A 19,755-nucleotide genomic window follows, 5' to 3' on the forward strand; every position below is an offset into this window, starting at 1 on the left:
TTCTCTTTAAAAGACGGTTTCAAATACACTAATAGATTTGTTGCTATTTTTCTTACCTTTGTTTGTTGTGCTTCTTTGTTCTGTATTCTTGTGAGTCAGACGAGTTTATTTAGATGCGGGAGGCCTCTTTTATTATGCGGAGTTTGGTGTGTGTGTGTGTGTGTGTGTGTGTGTGTGTGTGTGTGTGTGTGTGTGTGTGTGTGTGTGTGTGTGTGTGTGTGTGTGTGTGTGTGTGTGTGTGTGTGTGTGTGTGTGTGTGTGTGTGTGCGCACCCAAACAAACTCATCACTATACCGTATCCACGCCTCGCCCCCACCTCGTTCATTAGAGTGATTAAAACTGATGCAGCCCCACCCAGCCCCACTCCACTACACCACCACCACACAAAATAACATTCTTTCCACACAGTCACCACCACACAACCACCATCAGATTCACTTATCATCACCACAGTCGCTATTCACCACCACAGTCAATCTTCATCACCACACAGTCAGTATCAAAATCACTTCTCGCCACCACACATCACTATTCACCACCATACACTCATTCCTCATCACCACCATGTTGTCATCACCCCACACTCACTTCTCACCACTACACAATCACTCCTCACCTCCACACTGCCACCATAACACAATCACCCACCGCAAGTCACCACACACTGTCCTCATCACCAGACACTCCCTACCACTACATAACAACCATCACACAATCAGTCTCCATCACCACCACACAGCACCATCACACTCATTCCTCACCACCACACAATCAGTCTTGCCCACAGTCCTCATAACTACACAATCAGTCAACCTCACCACACACACACACACACACACACACACACACACACACACACACACACACACACACACACACACACACACACACACACACACACACACACACACACACACACACACACACACACACACACACACCACCACCACCACCACATAATCAGTCTTGCCCACAATCCTCCTCCCCACAACCACACAATCAATCCTCCTCATATTCTCGGGTCACCTAGATAAGGACAGTAAGGTCTGCGTGGTCTGTAAGTCTATGTAACCAGCACATGATGAATCCTACTCTATATTTTCGCCTCGTAAAGATTAACCTGGGCGGTCGGGAATGGCAGGCCCCCCCTTCCCCCCACCCCTGTCACGTAGCAACCGTGCGAAGGAGCTCTGTGTGCCCGTAAATTGCAGGCACGTGGTTCGATTCCCGATAATGGGCGGCTCTCTGTGCTATCTTTGGCTGTCTTTGGCTGTTTTTGCTGTTTTGGTATCCTCGTTTTGTGTGTGTTTTTCTTTGTTGATGCTACTTTCATTTTTATCATTCTGTCATTGCTGTTATTGCCGCCTTAGTTCTTTGCTGTCATTTGCTGTCATTGCTTTCTTTGGTATCATTTCTGTCATTGCTGTCTTTGCCGTTTTTGCTACCTTTGCTGCGCTATTTTTTGCTGTCGGCTATCTTTGCTGTCATTGCTGTCTCTGCTATTATTGCCATCTTTGCTATCATTGCTGTCTATGCTGCTGTTGCTTTCTTTGTCATCTTGTAAGGTCTCATTTATTTATTTGTCTATCCATCTATCTACCAACCTACCTACCTACCTACCTACCTATCTATCTCTATGTATCTATCTATCTGTCTGTCTATCTATCTATCTGTCTATCTACCTACCTACCTACCTAATTACCTACCTACCTACCTATCTATCTATCTCTATCTATCTATCTATCTGTCTGTCTATCTATCTATCTATCTATCTATCTATCTATCTACCTACCTACCTACCTACCTACCTACCTACCCACCCACCCACACACCCACCCACCTACCTACCTACCTACCTACCTACCTACCTGTCGATCTGTCTATCTGTCTATCTGTCTATCTATCAGTATATCTGTCTGTCTATCCATCTGTTCATTTTTAAGAGGAACAAGAAGCATAGGGGGACTCTACATTCCTTTTTTTTCCTTCTTAGAAAAAAAAAATCATACGACTGAGAATTGATTGTAACTATGTCTGTGAATCTCTCTCTCTCTCTCTCTCTCTCTCTCTCTCAAGACACTAGTAGTGGTGCGCCAAGATCCATGCTGCCATCACCGTCTCCATGGCAACCACCCACCTTTGATTAACCCCTTCAGCCAGTGGACCTCCTTTTTTTTTTTATATATATATCTTAGTTCTTTCTCCAGACGATTTTATTCAGCTGAGATTGGAAGCTCTTTTAAATTTATTCTTGTTAGTTTTTTTTTTTAACCCCTTCAGCTCGTGGACCTTTTTTTTTTTACACTTTCATATCCCTGTCTTCAGACGATTTTATTCAGCTTAGAGATACAGAGGTCCTAAATTTATTCTTTTTATTTTTTGCGACGATTTTTTACCCCTTTCGACCCTTGGACCTCATTTTTACACTTCAGTCATTCTACCTCCAGACGATTTTATTCAGCTTAATATGACTACAGTTTTTTTTATACTTTTTCCATTTTTTTTCGACGATTTTAGACTTAAGGTGGTCACGTGATCCCTTCCCCGGGCAACTTTCTCCTGGTGACTTATTTTCGTGGCATTTTATTTGCAGGTAAAAATAGAAAGTTTGTCACATGGGCCTTTGTAGTAGCAGTCGCCAGGAAAAAGTTGCCAGAAACCCTGAAAAAGTTGCCGCGTAAATGGAGTTGCGAGGGAAAAGATAATAATAATAATAATAATAATAATAATAATAATAATAATAGTAGTAGTAGTAGTAGTAGTAGTAGTAGTAGTAGTAGTAGCAGCAGCAGCAGAAGTAGTAACAGTAGGAGTAGTAGTAGTAGTAGTAGTAGTAGTAGTTGTAGTAATAATAATAATAATAATAATAATAATAATAATAATAATCGCTCTCAGTAGGGAGCATAACAGGCCTTTCCTCACGCTTCCTCACTCTTCCTCACACTCCTCATTCATCCTCATACTCCCTTACACCTCACTTCCTAACACTCCTCACTCTTTCTCACATTCCATACTCCTCCTCACACTCCTCATTCTTCTTCACTCATCCTTTCCCTTCTCATTCTTCCTCACACTCCTCACTCTTCCTCATACCCTCACTTTCCTCCTCCGCACACTCCTCACCCTTCCTCAGTCTCATCACTTCCTCATAATCCTCACTCTTCCTCACACTCCTCACTCTTCTTCACTCTTCCTCACACTCCTCACTCTTCTTCACTCTTCCTAACACTCCTCACTCTTACCTCCTTCCCTCGTTTGGCCAAAACTCTCACGCTATTAAGCTCTGATGATCATTCTCTCTCTCTCTCTCTCTCTCTGGCTTTATATCTTCCTCTCTCTCACGTCCCATCCTTTAGTGCTTTTGCAACTCTCCCACCTCTTCTTTCTTCCCTCCCTTCCTCTTTTTCTCTCCCTCCCTCCCTCCCTTCCTCCCTCCCTCTCTCCCTCCCTCTAATTGTTTCTTCCTGCCTTCCCTCTCTCCTCTTCTTTCCTCCCTCCCTCCCTCCCGTTTCTTCTGCCATCCTTCTTCCCTTCCTCTTCTTTTCCACCCTTTTTTCCATCATCGTTTGTTCACCTCTCTCCCTCTTTCGCTCCTCTCTCTCCCCTTCCCTCCTTTCTCCCTTCCTTTCCCTCTCCCTCTTTCCATCCTCCCCTTCCTTCCTTCCTTCCTCTCTTCCCCCTTCCTTCATCTCATTCTCTCCTTTCTCTCTTCTCTCTCCCATTCCAATGTTCATTTCTTTTGTTTCTCTCCACCTCTTATTCCCCTCCTCCTTCCCTTTCTCATTTTCCTTTCTTTTTTTCTCCTTTCCTTGGTTCCTTCCCGCCTTCCTCCTCTTTTCCTTCCTTCCTTCCTTCCCTCCTTCTTTCCTCTTTCTTCCCCTCCTCTCTCCCCCTTCCTCCCTCCCTCCTCAAACACTCCTTTTTATGGTCTTGTATTGCTCTTCATTTCCTCTCTCTCTCTCTCTCTCTCTCTCTCTCTCTCTCTCTCTCTCCATTAAGGATAGGGAGCAGAACGGAATAGTGATGAGTGTGTGGGTGTTAGAGAGAGAGAGAGAGAGAGAGAGAGAGAGAGAATGTCCCTCTTTTCTTGCTTTCTTTTCTTCAGTATTTTTGCTTTTACCTCTCCTCCCTTCCCTCCTACTCCTTCCCCCCTCCCTCAGCTCTCACTCTCTCTCTCTCTCTCTCTCACACACACACACACACACACACACACACACACACACACACACACACACACACACACACACACACACACACACACACACACACAACAAGCAGACACCCATTCATCTTCTAATTGAACTTAACTGCTATTCTTTAACTTTCCTTTCTCTTGCTTTCTGTATTTCCTTCAAGCTTTTTTCTCTATCCTTTTCAGTTCCTTACAATCTTTATCTTTATTTCTCCCTCACTTTCTCACAATTCTGTCTGTCTTCTCTCTTCCTATCTCTTTTTCTCTCTTATCTTTCCCTGTCTCTCTTTCTTCCCTCAGTGTCCTTTCTGTTCCACTTTTTTCTCTCTTCTTTCCCCCCAGTGTCCTATCTCTTTCTCTTTTTTCCTCTCCTTTCCCCAGTGTCCTTTCTGTTCCTCTTTTTTCTCTCTCCTTTCCCCAGTGTCCTCTCTCTTCCTTTTCTTTCCTATCCATTCCTTAATGTCCTTTCTCTTCCTCTTGTTTCTTCTTTTCCTCTCTCTCGCCCTCTTTTTTCCTCTTCTTTTCTCTTAATCTTCCTCTTTTTACCCTCCTTTCCCCCCTCTCTGCCTCTTTTTTCCCTCCTCTTTCCCCTCCCACCCCCGTTCTTCCTCTCACCTTGCCAGACGATGCGATGCCCTTGGCCATACAGAGGTACGTAAGCAGCCAGGCCACCAGGAGACACACGGCTATCTTCCAATTAAACCTGTCGGGGTGGCTGATGTCTGGGGAGATGTCCAGCGTCTCTCGGTACCAGAAATACTCCGTCGGGCTGCTTTTCTGTCGGGGGGAGAGAGAGAGGGGGGAGTTAGGGAGGTGGGGAGGGAGATTTTTGATGAAGAAAGGAGGGTTGGGGAGAAAGGGAATGTGGGAGAAGTGTGATGATGACAGGAGGGTGGGGAGAGAGGGAGATGGGGAGGGAGACTTGTGATGAAAAAAGAGGGATGGGGAGAGAGGGAGATGGGGAGGGAGACGCGTGATGAAGAAAGGAGGGGTGAGGAGAGAGGGAGATGGGGAGGAAGCCTTGTGATGAAGAAAGGAGGGGTGAGGAGAGAGGGAGAGGGGAGTTAGGGAGGTGGGGAGGGAGAAGTGTTATGAAAAAAGAAGGGTGGGGAGAACAGGGCGTGGAAGTAGGAAGGAAGGAGGAGAGAAGGGTGTAGAAGAGGAGAAGAAAGTTAATAGATTGGGGAGGTGAGGGCTTAGGGAGAGAGAGAGAATGGTTAGGGTGGAAGGGAGGATGGGATTAGGGTGTGAGGGTGTGAGGAGAATTAGGAAGGGAGAACAGAGGGTGAGAGGGAGGAAGGAAGGTGAAGGAAAAGGGTGAGCATGAAAGGGAGATGGGGATGAGTAAGAAGGGAGGGGAAGGGTTAGTTAGAATGAAAAAAGGGAGGGGTAAAGAGAGACAGGGAGATGAGAATTTAGAAGCGTTAGAATGAAAGGAAGAAAGGAGCAGAGAGGAGAGGGACTGAGGAGGGAGGAGGGTTCGAATGAAGAGGAGAGAGGAGGGAAATGGGGAGAAGAAGGTTTTGGGAAGGAAGAGTAATGGAGACAGGGAGAAAGACAATTAATCGGATGAGGGGCTGAAGGAGGGGGGGAGTTTAGAAGGAAGGAGGAAAGGAGAGGTTAGGGATAAATTATGAAGGATGGGTAAAAGGAGGATGAAGGAAGATTAGGAAGAAAGAAGAGTGGAGGGGTGAGGAACTAGGAAGGGAGGGATAAGGGAGGCAGGGAGAAGATTTAGGGAGAAAGGGAGGGTATTGGAGCAGGAAGGAGGGGGAGAGGGGTGAGGGAGAATTATGGTAGGGGTCAGGAAGGAAGGGAGGGGCGTGGAAGTTTGTGAGAAAAGGGGAAGGGTGAGAAGTGAGGGAGGTTAATGGGGGAGTTAAGGAGAGAGAGAAAGAGAGAGAGAGAGAGAGAGAGAGAGAGAGAGAGAGAGAGAGAGAGAGAGAGAGGAGGGTGGGGGGGGTGGACGGTTTGGTGATGAGGTGTAGAAAGGAAATGGGAAGGAGAATGAGCGAGGGTGAGGTGGGGTAAGGGTGAAGGAGGTAGGGAGAGTGAGGTTGTGAAAGAATGAAGGGAAGGAGAGGTGGGAAGGAGACTCAGAGGAGGAAAGGCAAGGAAAGGGGAAGGGACAGAGGGAAAAATGGGGAGGGACGGGGGGAAGAATGGGGAGGGAAGGTAGAGAGAGGTGTGGATGAGATGGGAGGTAGGGAGGGGAGAGAGGAAGACATAGGAAGAAGTAGGGAGGGGAAGGAAGAAGAAGTGGAGAGGTGAAGAGAGATAGGGAGGGGAGGTAAGGAAAGGTAGGGAGGGATGATGATTGGTAGGGAGAGAGGGGAGGGGAGGGGAGAGTTAAGGGGATGGGAGAGATAGAGAGGGTAAATAGGGAGGAAAGAAAGAGGGTAAGGGAGGAAATGGGAGGTAGGATAGGGAGGAAAGAAGAGGGGAAATAGGGGAGGAGAGGTAAGGAAGGAAGAAGAGACAGGATGGGGAGGAGAGATGAGAGTTGGGGAGGAGAGAGGAGAGGAGAGGAGGGGAGGGGAGGGGAGGTAAGAGGTAGGGGGGAGGGAGAAGAAGGAGGAGAGGGGAGGCAGGAGAAAGTGAACGAGGGAGTGTAAAATGCTAGACAGAGAGAAGTCATATGTTGAGGGTAAGAGAGAGGGGGAAGGCACATAGAAAGGGTAAAAAAATTGTATGCTATTGGGTGTATAGTCTCTAATAAAGCGGATGAAGGTCGTATGTAAGAAGGTGTAATACTTGAAGGGGTGAAAATGGGGTGTAAAGTCGCTGAAATAAGCATCGGTTCACACGTTGCGCGAAACATTCTGACAGCAACCGAACTCAGCTACCGGTACTTGAAAATGCTCTGTGATTATTCTCATGCCTTCATAAGAGTGCTATATACCTTTAGCCATGTACAGTCTCTCTCCAAGTAATGTAGAACCATAAAGGAAATTGAAAGAGCTAAAATCACAATGAGGTGAAAATGTGGTGTAAGAGAGTGACAAGCGAATGTGAAAGTCGTACCGGTATAGGATGGGGAATGAAGTCAGGTGTGAAGGGGAAAGTGATTATTGTAAGGAAGAGAAATTTATCGACATTGCAAAGGCAGGTGAGGATATGGTTACGAGTGTCAAAGGAAAAGGTAGGGAAATGAGGACGATGCTTGGTGACTGCTGAACGATGGTAACAAGGTAGGTGGCGTGGGAGTGGGGGTGAGAGGAAGGGAGTCTGTCAGGAATTGTTGTGGGGATATAATATTGTCATTCGTATATACTGATGATGATGGGGAAGAATGGAGTTATAAATGGAATGGTTGTCAGAAATCCTATCCTAACCTAACCTAACCTAACGCAACCTGAGTTCACCTAAAGTACACTAACCAAACCTAACCTAATCTAACCCAACCCAACCCAAGCCAGCCCAACCCAGCCATACGTAACCTGGCGGCATACTCACAGCACACTCGGGCACCTCCATGTAGGAATTGTTGTTGAAGTAGATCTTAGGACACTCAGCCCAGGGAAGGTGGCTGCGAAAACTCTGAGGGGAGAGAGAAAAGGAAAAAATAGGCATATGAATAAACAAATACGATAAATGAATGAATAAAATAAGTAGATAAATACATAAACAGATAGATAAATAAGTTAATCAAGAGGAAGAATATATAACAAGGTAAATAATAGGTACGGTACAGTAAATGAAGAAGCGTTGTATTGAGAGCGGTATGGCCTTAGACAATAATATACAATCATGAGGTGAAGGAGAAAGAAGAGGAGGAGGAGGAGGAAGAGAAAGAGGGAGAGGTGGAAGACGAAATGAGGAGTGCGAAAAAGGAAGAGGAAGAAGAAAAGGAAGGAGGAAGGGACGTGGAAGAGAAGAAAAAGAGGAGGAAGGGGAGGAGGAGGTTTATTGTTAGTGATGTATAATTTGCATAGAACCATTTTTTTTTTTAACCTATATGGACAACGACATTAGTACACGTCGTTAGGAAGCCACTGTTTGTTTATTATTAATGGATTTTGTGTGTGTGTGTGTGTGTGTGTGTGTGTGTGTGTGTGTGTGTGTGTGTGTGTGTGTGTGTGTGTGTGTGTATGTATGTGTGAGTGTATGTGAGCGTTTTTTGTGTGTATGTTTGGGTTTGTACGTGTTTCATCGTGTGTGTGTGTGTGTGTGTGTGTGTGTGTGAGCGTTTTTTGTGTGTATGTTTGGGTTTGTATGTGTTTCATTTTGTGTGTGTGTGTGTGTGTGTGTGTGTGTGTTTAAGATTGATAGATGTGAGGGAGAGGGTCTCGGGAGAGGTGAAGGGGTGACTGCAAGAGAAGAGAAATGGAGGAAGGAGAGGGGGAGAGAAAAAAGGTGGTGAAACAGATGTATAGGAGGAAAAATGGAAGAAGAAGAGATGGAGGAAGGAGAGAGGGAAGGGAAAAAAGGTGGAGAAACAGGTGTATTGGAGGAAAGAAGGATGGAGGGAGGAGAGGCGGAGAGAAAGCAGGTAGAGAGACAAAACTGCAAAGGAGAAAAGATGGAGGCACTGAGGAATAAAAGGAGGCGAAAGGAGAAGTGTTAAAGAAAGGAGAAAAGTGGAGAGAAGCATGTGTTACAGAGGGAAGGGGTGGAGAGAAGCATGTGTAACGGAGGGGAGAGGTGGAGAGAAACAGGTGTAACTGAGGGGAGAGGTGGAGAGAAACATGTGCAGTGGAGGGAAGAAGTGGAGAGAAACACGTGTAACGGAGGGAAGAGGTGGAGAGAAACATGTGTTAAAAAGGGGAGAGGTGGAGAGAAACATGTGTTAAAGAGGAGATACCGTAAATGATGGGTTAGGTTTGAGGGGGAGGGACAGGTGTGTGAGGGAGGGGAGGGGAGGGGGGACAGGTGTGTGTGGGAGGGGAGTGGAGGGGAGGTACAGGTGTGTAAGGGGAGGAGGGGAGGGACAGGTGTGTGAGAGAGGAGAGGGGAGGAACAGGTGTTTGAGGGAAGAGAAGGGGAGCAGAAGAAAAATTCAGAGTTAGGTGTAAGAGAAGAAGAGAGGCAGAGAAGGGGACAGTGATACCCATGGAAAACAAAGGTGTAGGGAAGTGAGTAACCCCGGTCTGTGTGGCAAGTAGAGGGAGTAACTGTATCTGTAGAGGGAGTGACTAACTGTAGAGAGAGTGACTGTAACTGTAGTGAGAGTGACTGTAACTGTAGAGGGAATAACTAACTGTAGAGGGAGTAAATCTAAAGCTAAAGAGGGTAGGGAAGTACTAACCCCTGCGAGGTAGTAGAGGCACCAGGCAATGATGGTGTTGTAGTAGAGAGCCACGTTGAAGGACACGAAGGCTGAGGCCACACCGATCCCGCCGCAGTAAGGAGACACCTGCGGAAGGGAGGGTGTAGGTGTAGAGCAGGTGTAGGGGTAAGTGGGTAGGTGGTAGGTGAATGGTAGATGAGTGGTGGTTAGTAGATGGGAAGTGGGTGGTAGGTGGGTTGGTGAGTGAGGTGGTGGGGATGTTAGATAGGTGGGTAGGTGAGTGTGTGGATGGTTAAGTGGGTAGATGGAAGACGGATGTGACTCTTTCTTTCTTTCTCTCTCTCTCTCTCTCTCTTTCGTTACAAATCCCTCTTTCTTCCCCCTCTGGATCCCTTCTCTAATCTTCTTTTGCCTCTACCATTTTCTGTTCCAGTTTAAATCTCACTCTCTCTCTCTCTCTCTCTCTCTCTCTTATTAATTTCCACTGAACACTTCCGTCATGCATACCTCCTCCCTTTATAATCCCTTTATCTCTCACCCACCACTTCCAACGCCATTCCATCCAGTCCCTTTTTCCCTCATTTTTTTCTTTCTTCCTCATTAATTTCTCACTCTCACCTGGTTCCAGACTCCTATGGCGCCCTTCCGGAGCCGCTGTCCAACCGCCAGCTCCAGGTAGAAGACCGGAATCCCCTCCACCGCCAGCATAATCAGGTAAGGGAACAGAAAGGCGCCTGCAGGAAGAGGGAAAAAATAGTTGGTTAGTACCCCCTCATGGATTAAACTTGATGATGATGATGATGATGATGATGATGATGATGATGATGATGATCTCTGGGCATGTAGTTGATAGTTCTCCCCCTTGTGCCAGCATGACCAAGGAGGGGAAGAGAGGAACAGAAATACAACTGGAGGAGGGAAAACACAGTGGGTTAGTTTGCCGTCAAGTTGGTTAGGCGGGATAATGTTGTTGGTAGTTCTCTCACCTTTATTCTCTAACCCTTGTTCTCTAACCCTTGTTCTCTGACCCTTGTTCTCTCACCCTGGTTCTCTCACCCTGGTTCTCTCACCCCTGTTCTCTCACCCTTGTTCTCTCTCTAGCTCTCTCTCTCTTTCTGGTTCTAAATCCGACCTCACTTCGAAAGGAATGTATCCCTTATTTTGGCTTTTGTTTTCTAATTCAACTTTCTTTGGATGGGATAGGTTTTGCCGACTCAGTTCTTCGTTGGTGTTTTCTTGCATAATAATGTATAGATAGATAGATAGATAGATAGATAGATGCATAAATAGATAAACAGATAAGTGTATATATAGATAGGTAAATTCTTAATATATAGAGATAACTTTACATACATAAATTACAAAGAATGATGGTGAATAAATGATACATATCTGTGAAAATAAAAAGTAAACAAAGATGGAAACGAAAAGAATGACGAGAATGAATAGAGCTGCACCGATAATGTTAAACAGTGTAAAGGGAAATGAAGAGATGCCAAAGGGAGTAGAGGGAGGAGGAATATATTGTTCTCTGTATGAATAACCAGTGGAGGAGATTAGAGAGAGAGAGAGAGATGAAAGGTAGAGATGGGAGGATAAGAGGAGGCAGGAGGTAGGATGAAAGTCAAATAGAGGAAGAGATAGTATTTAGAATGGAAGTTAGGATGGATAGAAGAAAATAGGAAGGAAGTTTGAGAGGGCCTTAGAAGATAAAAGTTAGGAGGTTAAGGAGATCAACCCCTTCAGACCGAGTACGTGTTGTCTAATTTATTCTAGGTACACCTGTAGATCATTTAATTAGGAGAATTTTTCACCTTGATGGGTCAGCTATAGCCTTCATTAACCTCTTCACTACTGGTTTATTTTTCATCTGACGGTACTGGGTCATTCTCACAGCTTTAATAATAAGTTCTGTGTAAAATTCGGAGAGGCATAGTTAGAAAGGGGAAATGAGTCTCCTTGGTTACCAGTCAAATTAATCCAGTCTGACTACACCTGGCCATGAGTTGAGCTGAAAGGGGTTACGTCTCACAGCTTTAGTAATCTGTGGTTGTGTGAAATTTGGTGAGCCGTAGTTATGAGCTAGGAATGAGTCTCCTTGGTTACTAGTCAAATTTATCCTCCAGTCTTACTACACCTGGCCAGCATATACTCAGCCGTCCCCACAACACACAAATGAGTTTCTTGCGGGCTCAATTTAGACTAAGGTTTTGCCACACTGAGGGGATATATTCGACAGGGAGTATTTATTATTATTATTATTATTATTATTATTATTATTATTATATTATTTATTTTAGCTTGAGAAAGGCTTTTGTCTTCTAAGCTAGCGTGTACTCTGACGTCCGCTTACAGGAAAAAAGTTAATTTTCTTAGAGCGCTGAATATTAAGGTAAGTAAAGTGCCTACTCAAGTCGTCGTCATCATCATCATCATCATCATCATCATCATCATCATCATCATCATCATCATCATCATCATCATCACAAGCACCACCACCACCACCACCACCACCACCACCACCACCACCATAAATTAAGCTTCAATATTTTCCTACGTCTGGAGAACACAGTTACACATTTACGTGGAAAAATACGAGAAATTAGAGTATTTTGATTTCAAGGTGATGTCGAAAAACCTTTGAGTAATGGAGGTGACGTGGAATTTTTGATGTTTTTGGTGACGTCAGCGTTAAATCAGAGCAAGATGAAGTAAAGGTGAAGTATGATGGTGAAATGAGACCGTAGTAAAGTGGAGAGCAGGATTGATGTCAGGGTGCAATGGTAGTCAGTGTGAAGTCAATGTGTAAGGAATTTATGGTAGGAAGTCAAAATGTGGTGAATTTATAAGGTACTGAAGTCAATTGCGAAATGATGTCAGGACGCAGTGAATTTATGGCACAATGAAGTCAAAATGCAGTGAATTGATAGCGAAATGAAGTCAACGCCGCAGTGAAGTGATGTAAGGTGAAATTGTGTGAACTATGTTGTGAGGTAAGAAATAAAGTGTGTTGCTGACGAGAGAGAGAGAGAGAGAGAGAGAGAGAGAGAGAGAGAGAGAGAGAGAGAGAGAGAGAGAGTTGAGGCTTATTGCAGGGTGACAGGGTGGCTTGCGCTTGTCACACGTACTTTGCTAGCAGTGCACTGGAGGTTGGAGGAAAGAGGAGAAGTGGAGTGAAGGTGGAGGAGAGCAAGGAGAGAGAGTGGAAAGAGGAGGAGGGAGGCAGAAGGGAGGGTTGGCAAAGAAAGAACGGGAGAGCGAGAGAGGACGGAGAGAGTAAGGAGAGAGGGGAAATGGAGAGGAAGGTGAGAGAGAGAGAGAGAGAGAGAGAGAGAGAGAGAGAGAGAGGAAAGTTTAAAACTGTGAAGAGTAGCTGTGAAGTTCCTGCAGCGTCAGCGAGGGGAGAGAGAGAGAGAGAGAGAGAGAGAGAGGTAAGAAGGGAAGGGAACCATTAAGAAAGGAAGGAAGTTAAGGAGAGAAGGAGGAAAAATAATGCAGTTGAGAGGTATGAGGATTCAGGAAAGGAGTGAGAGAGAATGAAGGAAGGAAGAGGGAAGGAAATGAGCCAAAGAAGGAAGGAGGGAATGAGGGAAACTTGGAGGGAAGAAGGAAGTAGAAGAGGAAGGAGGGAGTGAAGGAACCAGGAAAAGAATAAGTGATCCAAGGAGAGAGGGGATAACAGAGCGACGTATACAAAAGGAAGGAAGAAAAAGAGAAGGAAGGAAGAAAGGAAGAGAGGAACAAAGGAAAACGAGTGATGAACGGAAACTGAAGGACACAAAATAAGAAGGGAAAAAAAAAAGAAAGAAAGAAAGAGAGGGATAATAAGAACTACATAAAAGTGAGAAAAAAGCTAGAGCGAGTGGAAACAGTGGAAAATAAAGAAGACATTTAACAAGACAATAAGTGACACTGATCTCGAGGGCAAAGGTGTGTGTGTGGAGAGAAAGAGAGGGAGAGAGAGAGAGAAGGAAAATGAAATCCATGAAAAGCAAAGGTAAAGACAAATAGAAGGGAAATACCAGGTCAGGGGGTGTGGCGTAAGGATGAATGTGGTATTAATAGTACTCAATGTGGTATTAAACTGAAAGAACTGCAATAAATGGTGTTAGTTTTGCCTGGAATAATTACAAGAGAAGACTGATCCACGAAAGTCAAAATCAACACCCGTTCCTTCCCAGTCAACATCATCCCCTGCTGCTAGATTCGGGGATTGGCGCTTCGTTACCTGTTATCCCGTAAGAGACAGACCTACTACAAGACCTCACTGTCCTGCTTCCTCTGCTGTCCCTTTACTTTTGCCGGAGACTTTATTTCATATGTGGAGAAAGGGGGAAGTGTGAAGCTCCTATCCTTTTCCCTACCCTGTTCACTTCTCCTCACTCTTACTTCCCTCGTTCTTCGTCTAGCCCATTCTTTACTCACTTCCCCCCATCAACCTACTCTTTCCTCATCCATTTGACCCCTCCCCTCCCTTCCTCTGTCACCCTTTCGCCAATTATCTGACTTTTTCTGCTCCTTCACCCAACTTCTCCCCCTTCCTCCCCTCATTCGTCATCTGACCTCCCCTCAGTTCCCCTTCCCTCATCACCCTACTCATTCTTCATCCACCTGATCCCCTGCCATCCTTCCCCTGCCACCCTTTCCTCACTTATCTGATTTTTTTTTCTACACCTTCACCCTGCTTCTCCCCTCTTTCCCCCACCGCTTCACCATTTCCCGTATCCCACTTCACCTTTCACCCCTCTTCCCTCCCCTCCCTTCCCTTCCCTTTTTCACCTTCCCCTTTCCCCTCACCTGCGTCAAAGTCCTGTCAGTGGGGCCAAAGACCGTGAATAACATGCCAGACAAAAACCCCGTTCCCGGAAAAATTCTCCAGCTTACCTGAGTGTTTGGCTGGTAATCAGTAAGAGTGAGGAGGTGGGGGCGTGAAAGGGATTTTTATACAGGTAACCGTGTGTATAGTGAGTGCGAGTGTAGGTGGAGTGTACTGGGGGGTCTTGGTGGATGTATAGAATGGAGTTGGAGTTGGGGTGGAAATGTGTGTATTTGGGAGTGTAGATGGAAGAATATTAGGTGTGTGTGGGAGGGGAAGTGAATGGAGTTGTGGTGGATGTGTGTATTTGGGAGTGTTGATGGAAGAATATTAGGTGAAGTGTGTGTGTGTGTGTGTGTGTGTGTGTGTGTGTGTGTGTGTGTGTGTGTGTGTGTGTGTGGGTGTGGGTGCGAGTTAGTGGAATTGGGGTGGAAATGTGTATCTGGGTGCGTTGATCGGAGAATTAGGCTAGGTGTGTGGGTTTACGGGTAACATGGGATGGTGTGTGGGTGTAAGTGGGTATGTGAAGGTGTATGTGGGTGTGTAGGTGAGTGTTTGAGGGTTGTAGGTGGGTGTGTGGGATGTAGGTGGGTGTGTGCGGGTGTAGGTGAGGTGTGTGTGGGAGGTGCAGATTTAGGGCTTAGAGGGTGAAGATCTGACGTCACAGTGGCCTTGGTCTGACGTAGAGAGAGAGAGAGAGAGAGAGAAAGGGTGTGTTGTGAGAGGGAGAAAAGGGGAGGGTGTTGAGCGCTAGAATGTCGCTTTTCCTTGAGTTACCCAATAGAGATTTGCCACACCTGGTAAAGAAAACGGTGTGTGTTGTTATCGGCCTCTGATGTCATGTCGTTTAGATTTACTGGTGTATTTTAGTCCCATGTGGTTCTCAAGATAGCCATTTACAGAGAAACTGCATTTTTTATTCCTGTTTTCTGATGTCCTTTTTTTTTTTCGTAATCATCATCATCATCATTTCCTCCTCCTCCTCCTCCTCCTCCTCCCCCTCCTTCTCCGCTCTTCTTCATCCTTCATAGCTCTCCTTCACCCTACTTCGTTCCTTGTTAGAGCTTTCCTCAATTCCTCACAGATTTTTCTTCCTCTTTATAGCTTTCCTTTAAGCTTATGATGATTCCAAACTGTTAAATTTATCCTGCCAGTGAAAGGGGGGTAATGAGAGAGAGAGAGAGAGAGAGAGAGAGAGAGAGAGAGAGAGAGAGAGAGAGAGAGAGAGAGGAAGACAATGCCAGAGGATGAAGAGGAAACTGATGAAAGCGTGAACAAAAAGAGGAAAAGTGAAGGTGGGAAGGAGGAGCAGTGGGAGAAAAGAGGAATGGAGAGACAAATGAAGCGAGAAGGGAGAGAAAAAGAGGGGAAGAGGAGGAGAGAAATGAGAAAAAGGGAGAAATGAAGGTTAAGATGAAGAGAGATGAAGAGAGATATGGAGAAGCGTGCTAAGGTATAGACGGGAGGGAGGGAGGGAGGGAGGAAGAGTATGATGAAGAAGAGAAGGAAGGGAGGGAGGGAAGAAGAATATGATGATGAAGAAAAGAGAGAGAGAGAGAGAGAGAGAGAGAGAGAGAGAGAGAGAGAGAGAGAGAAATGATGCGTGGGATAAGAAGGTCACAAGGGAGAATATTGTGAGAGCCCGAGACAAAAGCCACGAGACACGCTGATTGTGGTAGTTGTGGTGATCATTGTGGTAGTTGTGGTGAATGTGGTAGTTGTGGTGAATGTGGTAGGGTAGTTGTGGTGATTGTGGTAGTTGTGGTGAATTTGGTAGTTGTGGTGATTGTGGTAGTTGTGGTGATTGTGGTAGTTGTGGTTATTGCGGTAGTTGTGATGGTTCTGGTAGTTGTGGTGGTTGTGATAGGTGTGTGATTTCGATAATAATTGTAGTGATGAATGTGGTAGTTGTGGTGATTGGTAGTTGTGGTAAATGTGGTAGTAGTGGTGAATGTGGTAGGTGTGGTAGTCTAAGCTGAATTTTAAATAGACCATCGGAATTACTTTATTATTGGGGTAACTCTTTTTTTTTTAACCTTAATTTTCCTTCCTCCAGACGATTTATATTCAGCCTAAGAGCTATAAAAACCCCTTCGGAAAAAGAGGTGGCCGCTGGGACGTAAGAAAAATCGTCTGTTTAATAGAATGGGGTGAAAAGAGCGAGACGGTAGTGATTGTAATATCCTCAGGTGAAAGGGGTGAAGGTGATAAGAATAAATAAATAAATAAATAAATAAGTAAATGAAAAACTAGGCTTGCAATCATTTACCTGTCGTGGCGTTGTTTATTCTCTGTCTCTCTCTCTCTGTCTGTCTCTGTCTGTCTGTCTGTCTGTCTGTCTGTCTGTCTGTCTCTCTCTCTCTCTCTCTCTCCCCACCACCTCCATAAATCCCGTTCTCCATCTCATCCATCACTCTCTTGAGACGTGACCTGGGTGTGCCGTCTGATGCCTTTATTTGATTGTACCTACCCCTTCTCCCCTTCCCCTTGCGATCGCGATACGGTGAGTGCCAGGGAACCGTAGCACCATAGAAGCATATCACCACACTGTAGATATTACCCCAAGAATCACCTGAAGTTAGTGGATAAGGTTCTGAGACACCCTGTACAGTATAATCACCTCACAGACCATCCGACAAAGTGAACACAATTTTTCTGGGTTCATTTTTGCTCTGATTGAAGAAGCTTTGAGGACTGGGGTTTGATTCCTTCTTTTACTGCCACGTGTAATTAGACTGGAACCTATATCCTGGAAGTTGATTCTACTAAAAGGCTTTCTCCAACTTTCCAAACTGGGAAGGATTGCTTGAAGACTGCTGGTTAGGATATGAGGTAATGCACATGATTCTTACAAGTGGAAATGTTGGGTGGGGGAGAGAGGTAGGTTGGAGCTTGAATTCTTTTTTTCCCCCAACAACAAGGGCTACACAGGACCCATCTCGTTCTGTGTAGCCCGGAACGTTAGAGAAGGCAAAGAATTCAAGCTCCAGTCTGTTCATTCCTCCCTCCCAACATGAGGTAATAATATGAGGTAACAGGTTAGGGGGTATCTTAACATCCTATCCTTAGCGTTATCTCTCATCCTTTACGTGACAACACATGCTGGTAGCCTTTGGAGTTAATTTTAAAGGAGACCATATTTGCCAGTAAGGTCACCAGTTTTTGGAGTCCCATAATGGGTGAGAAAGAGAATAAATGTTATTATAACATTTTTTAACTCAAAATTATCCAACAATCATCCTCGAACTCGTTGGTCACCTGGTATATACTTCTGCAGCCTGGACCTTGGCCCAGTTTGGCCCAAAATTTAATCAGGTGATCAGAAGGTTATAGCCCATCATCCCTGTAATTTTAGTCAAAATCGCACCAGTAATTTTCGCGTAAAGTTGTTAACAGACAGACTGACAGACAGACACAAACAAACAAACAAACCGAGTGAAAACAATACCCGTCCCTGAGCCCCTCCGGGGCGGGGACGGGTAATAAGACGCAATGGGAGAGAAGGTTGAAGCAGACCTACGCAGTTGTGATGGTAAGGGGGAAGGAAGGTAGGATAGCGCATATTCAGAGGTAGGGAGGTGGTAGGGTGATTCAAATGATGAGGCAGGGAAGGAAAGGGAGGTAGGGAGGTAGAACGGTCAATATGAGGAGGTAGGAATGGTAAGGGGAGGTAGGGAGACAGGATAGCCCATATGAGAAGGTAGGGAGGTAGAGAGGCAGGGTGGGAGGAAGGGAAGAGTGCGTTGGGGTGAGCGGGAAGCCGTGTCGAAGGGTGATGTATGGAGGAGGGGCGGAATGGCACAGGTCACACCGCACCATTTTACGCTGGATGCTGACGCTGCTGATCGTAGTGATGGTGTGGTGGTGGTGGTGGCGTCAGCAACTGGGGTGTTGGTGGTAGTGATTGTGTTGGTCGTGGTAGTGGTTGAGGTGGAGGTAGTGGTGGTAGTGATTTGTGTTGGTCGTGGTAGTGGTTGAGGTGGAGGTAGTAGTAGTTGTTGTGGTGGAAGTGGTTGTGATGAAGGCAGTGGTATAGGTGGTGGTGGTGGTGCTGGTGGTAGTGGTTGTAGTGGTAGTGGTTGTAGTGGTAGTGGCGACAGTAATTATGATGGAGACAATGATAGTGGTAGTATTAGTGATGATGATGGTCATGGAAATGGTTGTGATAGAGACAACAACAGCGACAAGTGAATTGTATAGGAAGGTTAGGAAAAACACAGGAAGGTTAGGAAAAACACAGGTGAGAGGCTGGAGTTTATTTAATAAACTCCAGCCTCTCACCTGTGTTTTTCCTAATCTCCTGTATATATATATATAGATATTTATATATATATACATATATATATATATATATATATATATATATAGAGAGAGAGAGAGAGAGAGAGAGAGATAGGTAAAGATATAGATAGATAGATAGATAGATATATGTATGTATGTATGTATGTATGTATGTATGCATATGCAAATTGACCACTGGAGAAATGAAATATTGTCTTCGTCATTGGTTACAGTCTCCTCATGGCTATTAATACCGTTCATTCTTTGCTGGAATAGAAACAGGTGAACTAAATTATACGGTGCCAGCAATAAAACCGTGTCAGCAGAGCATCTTTAGTTCTCTCTTCCCCCTCCCCCCCTCCTCCTGAGCAATACACCCCCTCCCTCCCCTCCCTCAAATCCGCCCACTTAAAGCTGAATGAAAACGTTTGGCATTACCAGAAATAAACAGAGAAATACGTCAGTCGACTCCAGGGATTAAATATACGGCCTTCAGTCCGATATTACAATACTTTTTCCCCATCGGAGCTCCCCATTCCCCCCCATACCTCCATTAAATCACCCATCCCCCTTTCACTCCCCTATCCCATTTCCTTGAGCTCCCCTTCTCCCCCACTTCATTCCCTTCCCCTTTCCTCCCATCCTACCTCAGTGCCCCAGTCCTCCATGTCCCCTTCTTTCTAATATTCCAGCACACCCCTTAGTCCCCCCCTCCCCCGTGGTTCCTTGAGCCAGCAAGTGGAGGGGACAATATTTACTTTAGGAAGCCGTGTGGGAGGCCTAATAAGAAGCCCCCTTCACCTCCCCTTATCCCCCCTTCCATCATACCCCTTCTGTCCCCCTTTTCACCATGCAAACTCTGCCTCCCCACCGTCATTCCCGCTCTCTTTCTCCTCCTCCTCCTCCTCCTCCTCCTCCTCGTTAACCAGTCTTCCCCATCCCTCTCATCCTCTCCTACAACTTCTCTCTCGGCATCCCTGCCCCTCTCCTGCCATCCCTCTCCTCCTACCACCCCTCCCCTTCTCCTACCACCCCTCCCCTTCTCCTACCACCCCACCCCTTCTCCTGGTATCCCTCCCCTTCTCCTACCACCCCTCCCCTTCTCCTACCACCCCACCCCTTCTCCTGGTATCCCTTCCCTTCTCCTACCACCCCTCCCCTTCTCCTACCACCCCACCCCTTCTCCTGGTATCCCTCCCCTTCTCCTACCACCCCTCCCCTTCTCCTACCGCTCCT

General features: G+C 45.7%; 1 protein-coding gene across 1 annotated transcript in view; it reads right to left on the reverse strand.

Moving 5' to 3' along the window:
• The window catches only part of LOC145394047 (sodium-dependent neutral amino acid transporter B(0)AT3-like), a 124,956-nt gene that overhangs the window by 35,535 nt on the left and 69,666 nt on the right, over positions 1–19,755 (reverse strand). Inside the window, exons 4-7 of the mRNA XM_080268016.1 lie at positions 10,041–10,156; positions 9,441–9,548; positions 7,649–7,732; positions 4,808–4,969 (exon numbers count right to left, since the gene is read on the reverse strand). Of these exons, the coding sequence (XP_080124142.1) occupies positions 4,808–4,969; positions 7,649–7,732; positions 9,441–9,548; positions 10,041–10,156 (470 nt within the window). The remainder of the gene's footprint in view (positions 1–4,807; positions 4,970–7,648; positions 7,733–9,440; positions 9,549–10,040; positions 10,157–19,755) is intronic.

The sequence above is a fragment of the Coenobita brevimanus genome, chromosome 26 (genome assembly GCF_032717465.1).
Source record: "Coenobita brevimanus isolate Jiangsu-jjx chromosome 26, ASM3271746v2, whole genome shotgun sequence".
In the NCBI taxonomy this organism is placed as follows: domain Eukaryota; kingdom Metazoa; phylum Arthropoda; class Malacostraca; order Decapoda; family Coenobitidae; genus Coenobita; species Coenobita brevimanus.